Raw genomic sequence first — 12,421 nt, 5'->3', positions numbered from 1 at the left:
TGTTTTTTGAGGAAATTGTTTTAGTTGAGTATAGCTTGTTTTCTTTTGTTCTTCTGTTTCTAAACTCTTCAAGTATGGCTCTTAGCATAAAATAATGATGTGACTTTTACTGAAATCGGCCAAATCTAAGTCATAAAGACCTTGCCTTTTATCACATGCTAGCTGATTCTGACTTCAGCATTGTGGAACCAAGCCTGTGGCCTGTCATAAGAGTTATTAATGGTTGTGCTGTTACAGAGCATTCAGTGACCAGGCTATGATACACAGTCATAATTTATACCCCCACCTAAAAGCAACTGTTTAGATGTTCTATCTTCAGTGATTATTGAAGAAGGCAACACAGTGAAAGAAAAGGATAGACAGTCTTATCTCATTTGTTTTAAACATTGCAAACATAGGGAGAATCATACTGGATTTTTTCTTTACCTAACCAGTTTATTTGATTTTCTGTGTTTATTTCACTGTGTGTGCTAGGTCCTTGCCCTTGGGTTGATCATATTTACAGTACTTCCTTTAACAGGAAAAGAAAATAGATAGTATGAGATAAATGGTCTATAGAAATTAGCATCTATTTATTCTGACATTATGCTCATTGAACAGTAGAACTGGACTTTTTCCCAGGTATTCTGGATTTAATTCCAAGTGTGAAATATGAGAGAAATTTTGCAGGGTTTTACCTAATTCTGTACCTAAGAAAATGAGCTACCTCAGCATAAATTGGAGAAATCTACTTCTGTAAGACCAGAGATTCCAGCAATGTCTAAACCTGTGTCTTTTCTTCCAAACTATGGAGATAGAGAAATGTCTGTGGCTTCAAGAGCCGAGCTATAGTACCTCTGGACCTGCAAGGCTGGCAGGCCTCTTCTGTACTTTCAGGACTGCATCACAGCTTTTAGCTTGAATTTTCATCTTTATCCCTTATTCCCTTTGCCTGAAAAAGTCTGTTTGTGCAGCTCAAAACTGAGAGTAGTATAAGGAGAAGAGCAGGGAAATGGAAATGCTGAGGTTCTCATTCAAGTTGTCAGCTTTCTTGTGTGATTTTTTTTCCTGTGAGTCAGTTAAATATCCTTTCTGTTTCTTTACTTCTTAGGACTGTTGAAAATGCATCTGAATTTTTACATCTGGTCAACAAAGGCCTACAGCTGAGAGTCACGCACCCAACACTGGTGCATGCTCATTCCTCTCGTTCTCATCTGGTAGTGACATTGACCATAACCACAGTTGTCTTTGGAGATAACTTTGGTAAGTAGGATGTTACTAAAATACATCTGGAGCCAGTTGCTTTTAGAAAAACAGTCTGTGGACTGGGAGGTTTTCGTATTGCTTTTTCTTCCTTTTTCCAATGTTTGATACATTCCCTCAGTTCTTTTCCATTCTTCTAACTTCTACTTTCCTTCCTAAATAACAGACCATTTTCATGTTTGAATGCTACTCAAACTTTCATAAAATCTTAGCACTTCTCTTGACATGCCTTGACTTCCAGAATTGTTAAAGTTTTATTGCATGAGGCAACTAATGAATAAGTGTTATCAGAAAGTCATAAGGTGTAAGACAGTAAAGATCCTGATAAAGTACATACTCAAATAAAGTAGTTAAATCACTTAGAATGAATAATTACATGTCATACAAAGTTTGTGGTTGAGCTAACCATAAATTTTAGGGATCATCATATGCTTTTGGTTGAGAAAGAATTAAATTTATTTACTCTCTGCCTTGCAAAAGTGTCCTTTAAACTCAGAATCTTTTGAACTGTTAATAATAGGCCACTATGAAATAACAAAATACTTATCCTATTTATTATGGCAACATTGAAATTTCTGCTTTCCACTACACACCAAGTTTATTGGTAGAGGAACAACTTTCTTTTGGGGCTCTTGGGGGTAACTTTGTTTTCTTTTGCTCATGTTATAATTAGGGTCTCTGCTTTCAGTGCTGTGGTCCATCTCCTTCATACTCTGCAACAACAATATGATTTTAGAAAGTGGGAAATATTTAACATTTTTTCCCTTACACTGCTATCAGAAATTAAACCAACAGAAAAGCAGAACAAACAGTGCCCTCTCTTACCTATGGGCCTTGCCTAAAGACACAGTTAATTTATAAGTTGCAGCTCCAGCATTCCCAATGTTAACTCTAGTCAGCTCCAGATTCTGGTCAATTAGACTGATGGTACTTTTTTAAACTCAGTGCTTGCACCATTAGCATAGCAGCCATCTTGTCTGGTCTAGAATTCCCTTTGCCACTTCTAATTGCTGCCACCCCACTGTGCCATGTTGCCTGGCAGCAAAGCTCTGCAGAAACGTCTAGTTGTGGTTGAATGCAGACTCTGGCTTTTGACTCACAGCATGTGGGTGAAGATGTGCGCTGTAAGGAAACAGAGCAGCACTGCAGCTGGGACCTCACTGCAGCAGTGTGTGACAGCACAGCCTGGCTTGTTTAAAAGGAAAGGCTCCTGATTTAAAAGCCAGGTGCCATTGTCAAATATCTCAATGGCAGATACCTTAGTCAATAAAGAAAAAGCTGTAAAGTCTGTGATGAGTTCTGCACCTAAAGCTAGGGTTGACAAGCCAGCACTTTTCAAGGTATTTAGCATTTTGGTCAGTATTATCTGTTGTTTGAGGAGAGCTGTTTCTTAATTTCATTGTCTGAAACTGAAGAGTGGGAACACTTAGTTTGACACTGTATGGTCTGAAGCCATTTATTCTGTGTAAGCCAACACAGCTGCTCTGCCTACACTGTGAAGAGCTGGCTCAGGGTTTAGCAGCAGCCTACTTGGAGAAGTACAGAGCTCTGTAAGGCAAGTCAGTCTGCTCTTTAGTCAAGTTTTGCAGTTGGAAACTTTCTACTATTCCAACTAGAACTCTTAACCACCCAAGGAGGTCTGTTGTCTCTATGACCTGTAGCAGAATATGTGCCTTTTATTCTTTTGTTCTTTCAGAGAGAGAAAGAGATAGATGAAAACCGAAACACTAAGAGAGAAAAAACCCAAAAACAACTACTTTGGGAAATCCATTTTGCACATATTCCTGCTAAGCTAATGTGAAAGCAGCTTTCCCAAACAGTATTTGTCTTCCTTCCCAGCAAATAGAGAAAGCCAGATGCTTCTGCTGAGGCATGATACTAGTAGGTAACCAACCTGATCAAGTGGGAATAACGCTATTGAGGCTAATAGCTCATTGTGTGGCGATCATGCAGTGGGATATAAGGGCTGAAGGAAGTCTAGGGGGAGCAGCAGCAAAGGACAAAATAGAAGAGGCAGAATAAGGATTTTTTTTTTTTTGCCAGAGCACCAGTTTCAAATACATAGAATCTGTTTTCAGAACCTACTGCTCCCAAGCATCCGAAATTGCACTTTGGTTGCAATTAGTCTAAAACTTTTAAAAAAGCCTCTTTAAAGTCCTTACTGGACTTCCATTTCTTGTTTTCCACACAGATGTGTCAACAATGGGGATATTGGATACAACAAAATCTACACCAAAGCCCAAAGCTTGTTACGAGTTGGTAGGATTGGTTTGATGGGTAAAACTTTAAATAAGATAGAAAAAGTCATTCAGCCCGCCTGTGCCATGGATTCTGGCTTGTACATTGCTTCTGTTAGAATAGCCTGAAGCAGCAGATACTGTACATCCCCCTATTGATGCCCCATTTTTTCCCCATCTCAATTTTCAGTGTCAGTGAGAAGCTCTCTTCTGTTTTTTCCATTAACCAGGTACTTTATGGGAAGATGAACAAACCAGTCAGAGACTAAATAAAGAGGGTTCCTTCACCTTTCCACAAAAAATGAGAGACAATAAATCCACCTCTTCTTCCAGAGCCTCTTCACCAGTGCAGCTTGAAGGAACTGAGAAAATGAAGCAAGTCAAAACACGACTGCAGCTGGTGGACCTGGCTGGGAGTGAGTGTGTCGGTAAGTGAACGTGTGTGTTCATGGGCATGGATCCTCATGGAACTAGATTACAATAAATGCCTTAGTCCTTTATGGAGGGATACATGCTGCTCACACAGGGGTGGTTTGAACCCACAGATCTTGGCATAAACAAAATTTTGAGGGCTGATTGATCTGGTTTTACACTGGTATAGTTTAACTCGAAGTATGACTGTTTAAGCTTGAAATAAGCCCAGGATGGTTACCCCTATCATAGATACACTATTTGTTCAGACTGCTTTTATTAGGCCTGTTTTTCTCTTCTGAAAATTAGCATGTCTTTGGTACAGAAATGTTTAAAGGGCATAAATTATTTAAATATTACAAATATCTGTAATAATTGATATCACCATGTGTGGATTTTTCTGCTTTATTGTGGAAAAAGTCTTGGAGGAAATTAGTGTTGAAAAGATAATATTGTTTTCATTGTTTCTTCAAAGCATTTTCTTCCTACCTCCTTTATGCACACAATAATTTCAAAAACTTGATTATTTCCTAAAGGACAAGTATTCTTACCAAGAAAAACCATGCAGCCAAATGTATCATTCCAGAAATAATGTTTTGAAAAGTGAACCAGTATTATGAAAGAGTCTTTTACTTTACTGCCAAGAATTCTTGCTGTTGCTCACTGTTAAACTTTTGTTCTACAGAGAAACCTAATATAATACATTATTTTTTCATTTGCTCTAAATGCTGAAAACATGTAATTGAGCAACAGGGTGTGTGTTTGTTCTCTCAGTTAAACCAGGACAAACATTTCCTCGGTTTGGGGCTCAGCAGGCCAGATCCTCCAGTGAAGCCGGAAGAGCTGTGCTCACATCAGTGTTAGATGAGTTAGTTAGTGGCAGACTGACCTCTGCCATCAGATGTGCTAGTGGATATACTCTGCTGAGAGCGAGGGCAGTGTTAACTTGTAATTGTTTTAAAATGTGGGCAAATCTAAGTGAGCAGCAGTACCCCAGGCTTCTCACACATGTCAGCACCCAGCCCTGTTGGCTCTACAGCTGGCCTGGCTAATTTGCAGCATTTACAAGCCAATTTGTCCCTTTTTAGCAAACTGTGTTTCACTTTGAAAACTCAGCTAAATGCTTTATCAAAGTTCATCTAACCAAATGCAGATAATCAGTACTTTAAATATGTACCCCCTCCCCTATTTGCATTTTTCTTCTTTAGGGGGATAATTCTTATCCTAGGAGTCCACTTGTCCTTGATATACAGGAAGCCTGGGGATGGCTGTATATATATGTAGTGACCCCAGTAAAGTTACCTGGAGATTCATCCTATCTTGGATTGTTATCCACCCTTTGGCAGGGTCTTCCAAACTGTTTTGCTCTGTCTCTTACAACTCTGCCACTCCAACCTCATCCTCTCCCACAGTCACAGTTCTGCAGCCCTCCCTGTCCAGACTCCTGGGGTTTTTGCTATTGCAATACTTTTTCACATTTCCCTCTTGAACTCCCCTTTGCTAGAAAATGCTGGCCTAAGGGGAAAACAAGAGCTCTAGCCACTCCCTGTACCTGTCTAGAGATAGGAGGGGAGATAGGTAGTAGAGGAAGCTGTTGGCCTCATCTGATCCCACTGTCATCAGCTCTGCCTGACATGGATCATGTGCTCTGGGTAAGAAGTGACTGAGGGTGTATCTGTACCTCAAGAAAGCTTGAATTTGAATAATATGATGCTAAACACTAATAGCAAATTTCTCTTCCCCAAATGGCAAAGGTAAGGACAGCAGGAATTAATTACTCTCAATTGCATCCTCATCCAGACTGATCGAAGAGTTGAGCTTGCAGTACCTCTTTGAATTGGTGCAACGTGTTGCATAGACCAAAGCTTTACTCTGTTGCTCAGGGGCAGCATAGCTACATACAACCATGCTGGGTGGGTGGTAGAAGGGCACCATTTTCCTTCATCCATTTCCTTACAGCAAGTCATGCCATAAAACACCATTCCATAGGCTTTGGTGAACCAAACACTTGTGGCTGTTGTACAGTTTTCTCTCTGCAGCTTGTGCCATCAGAATCTTGTCCCTTTTTCCAAAGGGATACAGATAGAGCAGCTAACTATTATAAAAAATGGTGGAACAAAACAGGCTTCTCTTGGGGCCATTGTGGACTTGTGTTTTCAAAAGCAGTGTTGTCTTGTCTGATCTGAAGGTGTTCCTACTCTCTTGGTTCCTTGTTCTTAATACATATGGAGCAAAAACTGCATTGTACAGCTGCAGAGATCAGCTTTAACATGAGATGCTTTGGACCATCTCTAGACATTGAATTGTCTTTAACCTTTCCTCCACATTACAGTTTTGAAGCAGATTTGCTTTGTGTTATCAGTGCCTTTTTGTACACTGTACCAGGTATGTCTGGAGTGACAGGGGCAGCACTGAGAGAGACTTCCTTCATCAACCGCAGCCTGTCCGCCCTGGCTGATGTTCTGGGAGCAATAGCAGAGCAGCGAGCTCACGTCCCATATCGGAACAGCAAACTTACACACCTGCTTCAGGACTCAGTAGGTGAGGCATTATTCTGACTCTTGTTCAACAATATAGATTTCTTCTCCTGGTTTTTCCTCTCCTTTGCTGTGTAAAACTAGAAGATGGTCTTATACTCCTTGCTTGAATGTGCCCTCTATTTCAAAGACTCTCGGTCGGGAGAGTGTGAGTACACAGTGACAGCTCTGAACTCTTGAATCAGGCTGAACCGTGCTCTTTCCAAAGCTCAGTTGAAGAACAACATCTCAATAGGATCATGTAAAGGGTAAAAATTGTGTTTCACCAGTGTTTCGTGTCAGGTACAGTTTATAAGTTAAACTTCAATCTTTATTACTGCAGGGTATAATCACCTGCTTGCACATTCCTTAACATTGTGCCCTGTAGCAGCAAGACAAAGGAAGAAGACATGGCACTGTGCTACAATTTCCTTTTGTATTGGGGTCGCTTCCTCTTCTTCAGCTCCTCATCAATGCAGAAGCAGTTTTAAAGCAAGTGTTATTCCTGCAGTAATGTCAGATTTGTGTCCATATGTGTAGAACATTAGTCCGTTTTTCTTCAGCCAGAAAATATTAGCCCTTATGCTTTTAATCTCCAGTTCAAGGCATTGACAGTGAATGAGGTAACAGCTCTTCAGAGTCGCTAGGTTACTATTATTTTTTTGCTTAAGCTTAGATTTTCACTTACTACTGGAGTCTCTACTGTGAGAAGGGAAAGCCAAAAAGAGAAGTGTTGCACAGGCACTCAGCCTGATTTTAACTATTTCTATTGTATGACTTTGGTGAAGTGTTGAAAATGGCCATTTCCTCCTTTGTTTAATCATTGTCTATAAACTTCAAGTCTGTTTTGTTTTATTGTCATACAAGCCATTTTGCCATTACCCCAAATTTACAAATATTTGACAGAACTTAAATTTAAGTGTCCAGAGCCATAACGTGCATGATGATTATTTACAAATTGTGAAACACTTGGGGGACAATATCATATTGCTAGACTCCCCATGAAGGAGCTGTCTGTTTCAACAGCCCTTTTCACCAGTAGTCTTCTGCTTCATGAAAGCAATGGTAACCTGTGCTCACTGTTGTGTATCAGTATGGTAACAATGTATAACTTACAGAAAATAATGAGGTAAATATCTTTTGTCTTTCCCCTGCTTTTAGGAGGTGATGCTAAACTGTTGGTGATGCTGTGCATCTCTCCTGGCCAAAAGTACTTAACAGAATCAATGCAGTCTCTGGGATTTGGAACTCGTGCTCGGCAAGTTCAGAGAGGACAAGTCAAGAAAAAAATTTCCCAGTGCCGAGTAAAGGAAAATAAAACCTAAGACTCCTGTGGATTAAAGTATCATTAATGAGTTCCTCAGACTGAAATGTATATTGTTGTCCTTAAGCCATTCTTTTAGATATCAACTGCCAGATAAAATAAACAATCCTCAACATGGCATTAGTAACCAATAAACCTGCTAATGATGTTCTTGCTCCAAAGATAATAGCAAGTATTGACAACAGCTACCCACCATGGTGGAATGGTAGAGAAATAAACTGGGCTTTAGGACATGGCTTTGGTGATGTGTTTCTTTAATTCTACTTGCCCTAAGTCAACAGGACCCTGATTTAGGATGGTTTGCTTCTGACAGGCCAAGGGTGCATTCTGTCTTCTCAGTAGAAGTCAGGAGTCTAAATATCACTCCAATGCTTCACAGCAGCAAGTGAAATATGTCCTCCCAGCTTGGATTAAAATGAGACACATCCTTTTTTGACTGCTCTGCAATCTGGCATGGATGGGGTCATTCCTAATGCACTAGCAACAGGTAGGAGTGTAAAGGAACCCATCAGCTGTACTGAAAGGAGTTTTGTTCTCTGATTTAGGTAGGAAATAATGGCATTACTGAGATGGAGAAAAATAAGTAAGGCTATATCTGTTATCCCTCTGGAATGTAGTTTAGAAAGCAAATGCGGGATTACACAACTTTTTGAAAACACACTTTAGTTAAATAGTTGGAATGAGTCCCAGCTCTGCTGAGTTCATTAAACCCACAGCTTTGCCTGTTTGGGGGGGGTGTTTTTGCTTCATGAATGCTGAGAGGCCCTGAACTACAGATCCTAATGGGAGTCAACTTCTACTTGTACAACTGCTGTAGTAATCTGGCCTATTGTTTCACTTGCATTTCTGAAGCAAGTTAAACACATCACAGCCTTGATGCTGTGCCTTCAGATTAAAAAAGAATAACCACACAAATAAAACACCAAACACCAGCTTGTGATATGCTGTTTGTCACCCGCAAGAGGCTTTCACCCTTTTACACCAATGGTGAGACAACATCATGCAGGGTTTGTGAATGAAGGGACACTGGGTGAAGTTTCAAGAAATTTAAGCAATGTTAGAGGTGAGAAGTAGGTGCAAGGTGAACAATTGGGATCAAGCAACATCTGATGTGTTCTGTGCACTAAATTACTGTTCAGTAGAGGCCTCAAGAGCCACTCTTAATTTTTTTTCCACCAGCAATTACTCTGCCCCTACACTGGGAGAGAGGTCATTGTTAGGTCACTGCAAGAAGGCTTAAATTGCAGTGGCCTGCCCCAAAAGCTGGAGTTTATAGTACTCCAAGTCACTTAACCTTCACAAGCACAAATATTTATCCAGAGATTATGTAGCATACTATTATTGGAATTTCACCCTTGAATATATAACAGCTGCTGTGTTGCTTGCAGTGCTCTGGTGCTCAGGACATAAGTATTGAACCAAAGAGCTGTAGTAACACTTGCTTTCCTAAATAATGCCATGAGGGTAAAAAAAGCCTTAACTCTACCTGATTCCAGCAGTAACAGAGGGTTAGAAAACCAATGGGGCCACAGGAATTTAGGAAGCTGAGTGGTCAGTAAAACAATCTCAGTTGAGATAGTGTCAGAGCAAGGAATGTCAGCTTGGTAAACAAAATGCAGAAGTAGCTTCAAGCTCACCTTAGTCTCTGGACAGCTGGGTTACTAAAGCAGCCTGGATTACAGCTCACAGAGAGATTAAGTAACAAGGGCTGATTCCACCAGTAGCTAAAAGTAAGTTCAAGTATTTTAAGGATTTGACATTTTTAAGTGTTACACAGAAGCGCAACTTTCCACGAGCTGTTCTTTCTTTTCTTTTTCTGAAAAACTGCCCCTCAAAACTTTGGATTTATTTATGATCTTTGTTGTAGGAGAAAAGCAGCAGTACTTATTATTGAAGCAGAGAAATAAACCCCTCAAATATGAGCAAAAAGGTTAAGTTTCTACATTAACATTAATTCTGCCAAACGAAGAGTATGCAGCATTCCCTACTCCTGTTTTCCTTGTCAGAATAGCATATCGCTCACTGTTTGACCTGCACAACGGAGTGTACAGGATATGCAGGGCAGCAGGGTTAACATTTTGTTCTAACAACTTTCAGGTTTGGAATTTCCTGAGTTATAGAGATGTGATTGCTCAATCCCAGTGTCAGAAGGGAAGAAGGGTAAAAGTTGTAAGGGTGAAATGGCTTTACTCACATGTCTAAGCTGAATTGCCTTCTGTCCCAAGAGTCACTCAGGCCTGCCAAAGGAGGATATTCAGACATGTAACTCATGTCTTGGGTAGCAAGCAAAACAGCATGTGCAAGTCCCTGTACGTCTTTGCTGTCATTTTTCAGTGTTTAGGTCTTTTGTGCCTTGAAATTACGTCTGTTTCAGAAAAGCAGATGTGATAGATATTCACAGAGCTGACCTCAAGGTTTTCCTCATTGACTAAAGCCTATCCTGATAAACCAGTCCTCACTATCTTGGCATTGTCAAGCTGAAACACACATACCAACACTGGGAGAAAGAAAGAAAAGTGATGTTTGAAAGAATTCTGAAATATTGAGATAGAAGGGCATAAGCACCAGGGAAAAGGTGGTTGTTCTTAAGAATGCCCATGTAGTCTATATGCTAGAACAGCTTTGCTCTCTGCAAGGACAGAGGCACAACCAAGTGAGAGTAAAAACAACAGAAATCGGGAGAAGATCCTTTCAGTGAAGTCCATGAGTGCATAATGCAGCATTCAGCTGGTGTCTTGGGGCACTGAAGCTGGAGCACTCTCACTCCTGCTTCAGACAAGTCCCTGGGTCACTGTCCCAGAATGCTGCTTAGTATAGAGGGGTGCTGTTTCCTATCCATGATCCCCATGCCTTGATGGCAGTCAACATGTTAACCTTCTACTGCTGGGCTCTCATTCGCCTTCCCTGGGCCCCGACTTTCTCTTGTGACATTTCAGTTGGTGCTCGCCTAGGTCACACCTTGCACTGTGCCCTGGCTGGCCCTAGGAAACAGACACACATCCACATGATGCTGCAAGGCACCACAGACCCCAGCCACCCATGGGACTGGCCTTCAGGAGCTCCTCTTGAATTTATGCAGCTCCCTGTAGAGGAGCTGAGCAAATAATTTCAGCAACAGTATCCAGAAACCTCCACCTCTTCCTCAAAGAGCCTGCTCACTGCAGAAACCACACCAAACACAAGAGAGTTTGCTCTCATGAATACTTTTGGTATTCAGCATCCTGGTTTAGTGTCCAGGTGGCCAAGTAGCCAACAGTGTGAAGCCTGACCAGCACATCACCTGCCTGGGAGGCCCAGGGTCCCACAGTCATGCAGATGTACCCCAGAGCACCTTACTTACAAGTGGAAGCAGCTTCCACACTCCTAACTCATAGGCCAAGCATCCTCCCAGAAAGCAGAAACTTTGGATCCAGTTAAAAGACAAATCTTTGAGCTCCTGTCTCTCCCAGTACGTGAGAATGCTCTGGCTTGAAGGTCATTTAGCCGATCTGGAGATGGAGCAAGGAAAATGGAACTCGACTAGACCAATCCCGATGGCCTAATAGCAGCAAGTGCTTGTCTAAGGTAATATACAGAGATATGGATACACATAAACCTACACAAAGTTAGCAGAAATCTAGACTTATCTAGAATCACACAATGACCTTCAAAGTAAAAGTCCAAAATTTGGCCCAAAAGTACAGTTTAGTGCCCACTTTTCTTTGTGGATTTATCATTACAGACTGAATTTATCAGCTGAGGCTGGTGGTTGGCTTGGCAGCCAAAGGAAAGGGATTTACAGGAAAGATACACTTTCAGCAATAACTCTGCCTCCCTAGTCTATCAATGGATTCCAGGCAATGGTTTAGAGCACCAGCTCTCAGTTTACCATAGCCAGGGAAACTGATTGCTCAAGGACTTAAACTTGAAGAACACACAACTGCCGTGGAGGGTTTTCACTTATGTTTTACAGTTTTGAACCCTGCTCTGCCTGCCCAGCTCTGTAGTGCTGGTTCACGTACCTTTCAGCCTTTGCAAATCTGCCCCCAGCTCCCTTGCAGCACTCAGAACAGGGCAAGGTTGCATGAAATGAGGCAGATCAGATCACATGGCAAAGGAGCAGGTCTCCACCAGTTCTCTCTGAAGATGTTTTACTTGGCACCTGCAAGATACATCTTTGTGCAGAGCAGTTCACCATATTTAGCTTAGAGTGCTAAACCGACACTGCAGTTCACAGCACTCTGCATCCCCGCCAGACAAGGCCTTAATCTTTCTCATCACCTGGGAACACTCTTATCAGCAGAGCTCAAGAAAGCACTGTGATCCACCATTGCTTAAGAGAACTGCATATCATCACGGGGTTAAAACAAACCGGTAATCAAACAAGACAGTGTCTTTAGCCCATTCTTAAACAAAACCTTGACCTATGCTGACGTTTGAAAATTATACATTTAATTACCATGTGTGGCTTCATGTTTTGGCAGCAGCCACACCACAAAGAAAGCCTGCTTTTAGCCAGGCTAGAAAAACCATAATCAGCATTGGAAGGTACACAAAAATTTGTTATTAAATTGCTGATTCCATTTTATGAAGCACTTTCCCAAACCCTTGCAAAATGTGAGGAACAAGCAAAATGAAGCGGTTACTGGAAAAGGCTCTTGGCTCTTGCTAAGAAGAAACAGTCGCAAGCTGGTGGGCTTGCAAGTCCCTTC

The 12,421-nt window shown here is 41.3% G+C and overlaps 1 protein-coding gene across 1 annotated transcript in view; it reads left to right on the top strand.

The window, feature by feature from the left end:
- Positions 1-7,724, top strand: part of KIF25 (kinesin family member 25) — a gene marked incomplete at both ends in the record, with an annotated part of 41,394 nt that extends 33,670 nt beyond the window's left edge. Inside the window, 5 exon segments of the mRNA XM_084202097.1 lie at positions 1,091-1,242; positions 3,710-3,907; positions 6,276-6,431; positions 7,568-7,690; positions 7,693-7,724. Coding sequence (XP_084058223.1) covers positions 1,091-1,242; positions 3,710-3,907; positions 6,276-6,431; positions 7,568-7,690; positions 7,693-7,724 — 661 coding nt within the window.
- Positions 7,725-12,421: the final 4,697 nt, after the last annotated feature.

This window comes from Fringilla coelebs, assembly GCF_963513975.1.
Source record: "Fringilla coelebs genome assembly, chromosome: 3".
Taxonomy (NCBI): domain Eukaryota; kingdom Metazoa; phylum Chordata; class Aves; order Passeriformes; family Fringillidae; genus Fringilla; species Fringilla coelebs.
Note: the sequence above shows the minus strand (reverse complement) of the source record. Positions and strands in the feature narration are given on the sequence as shown.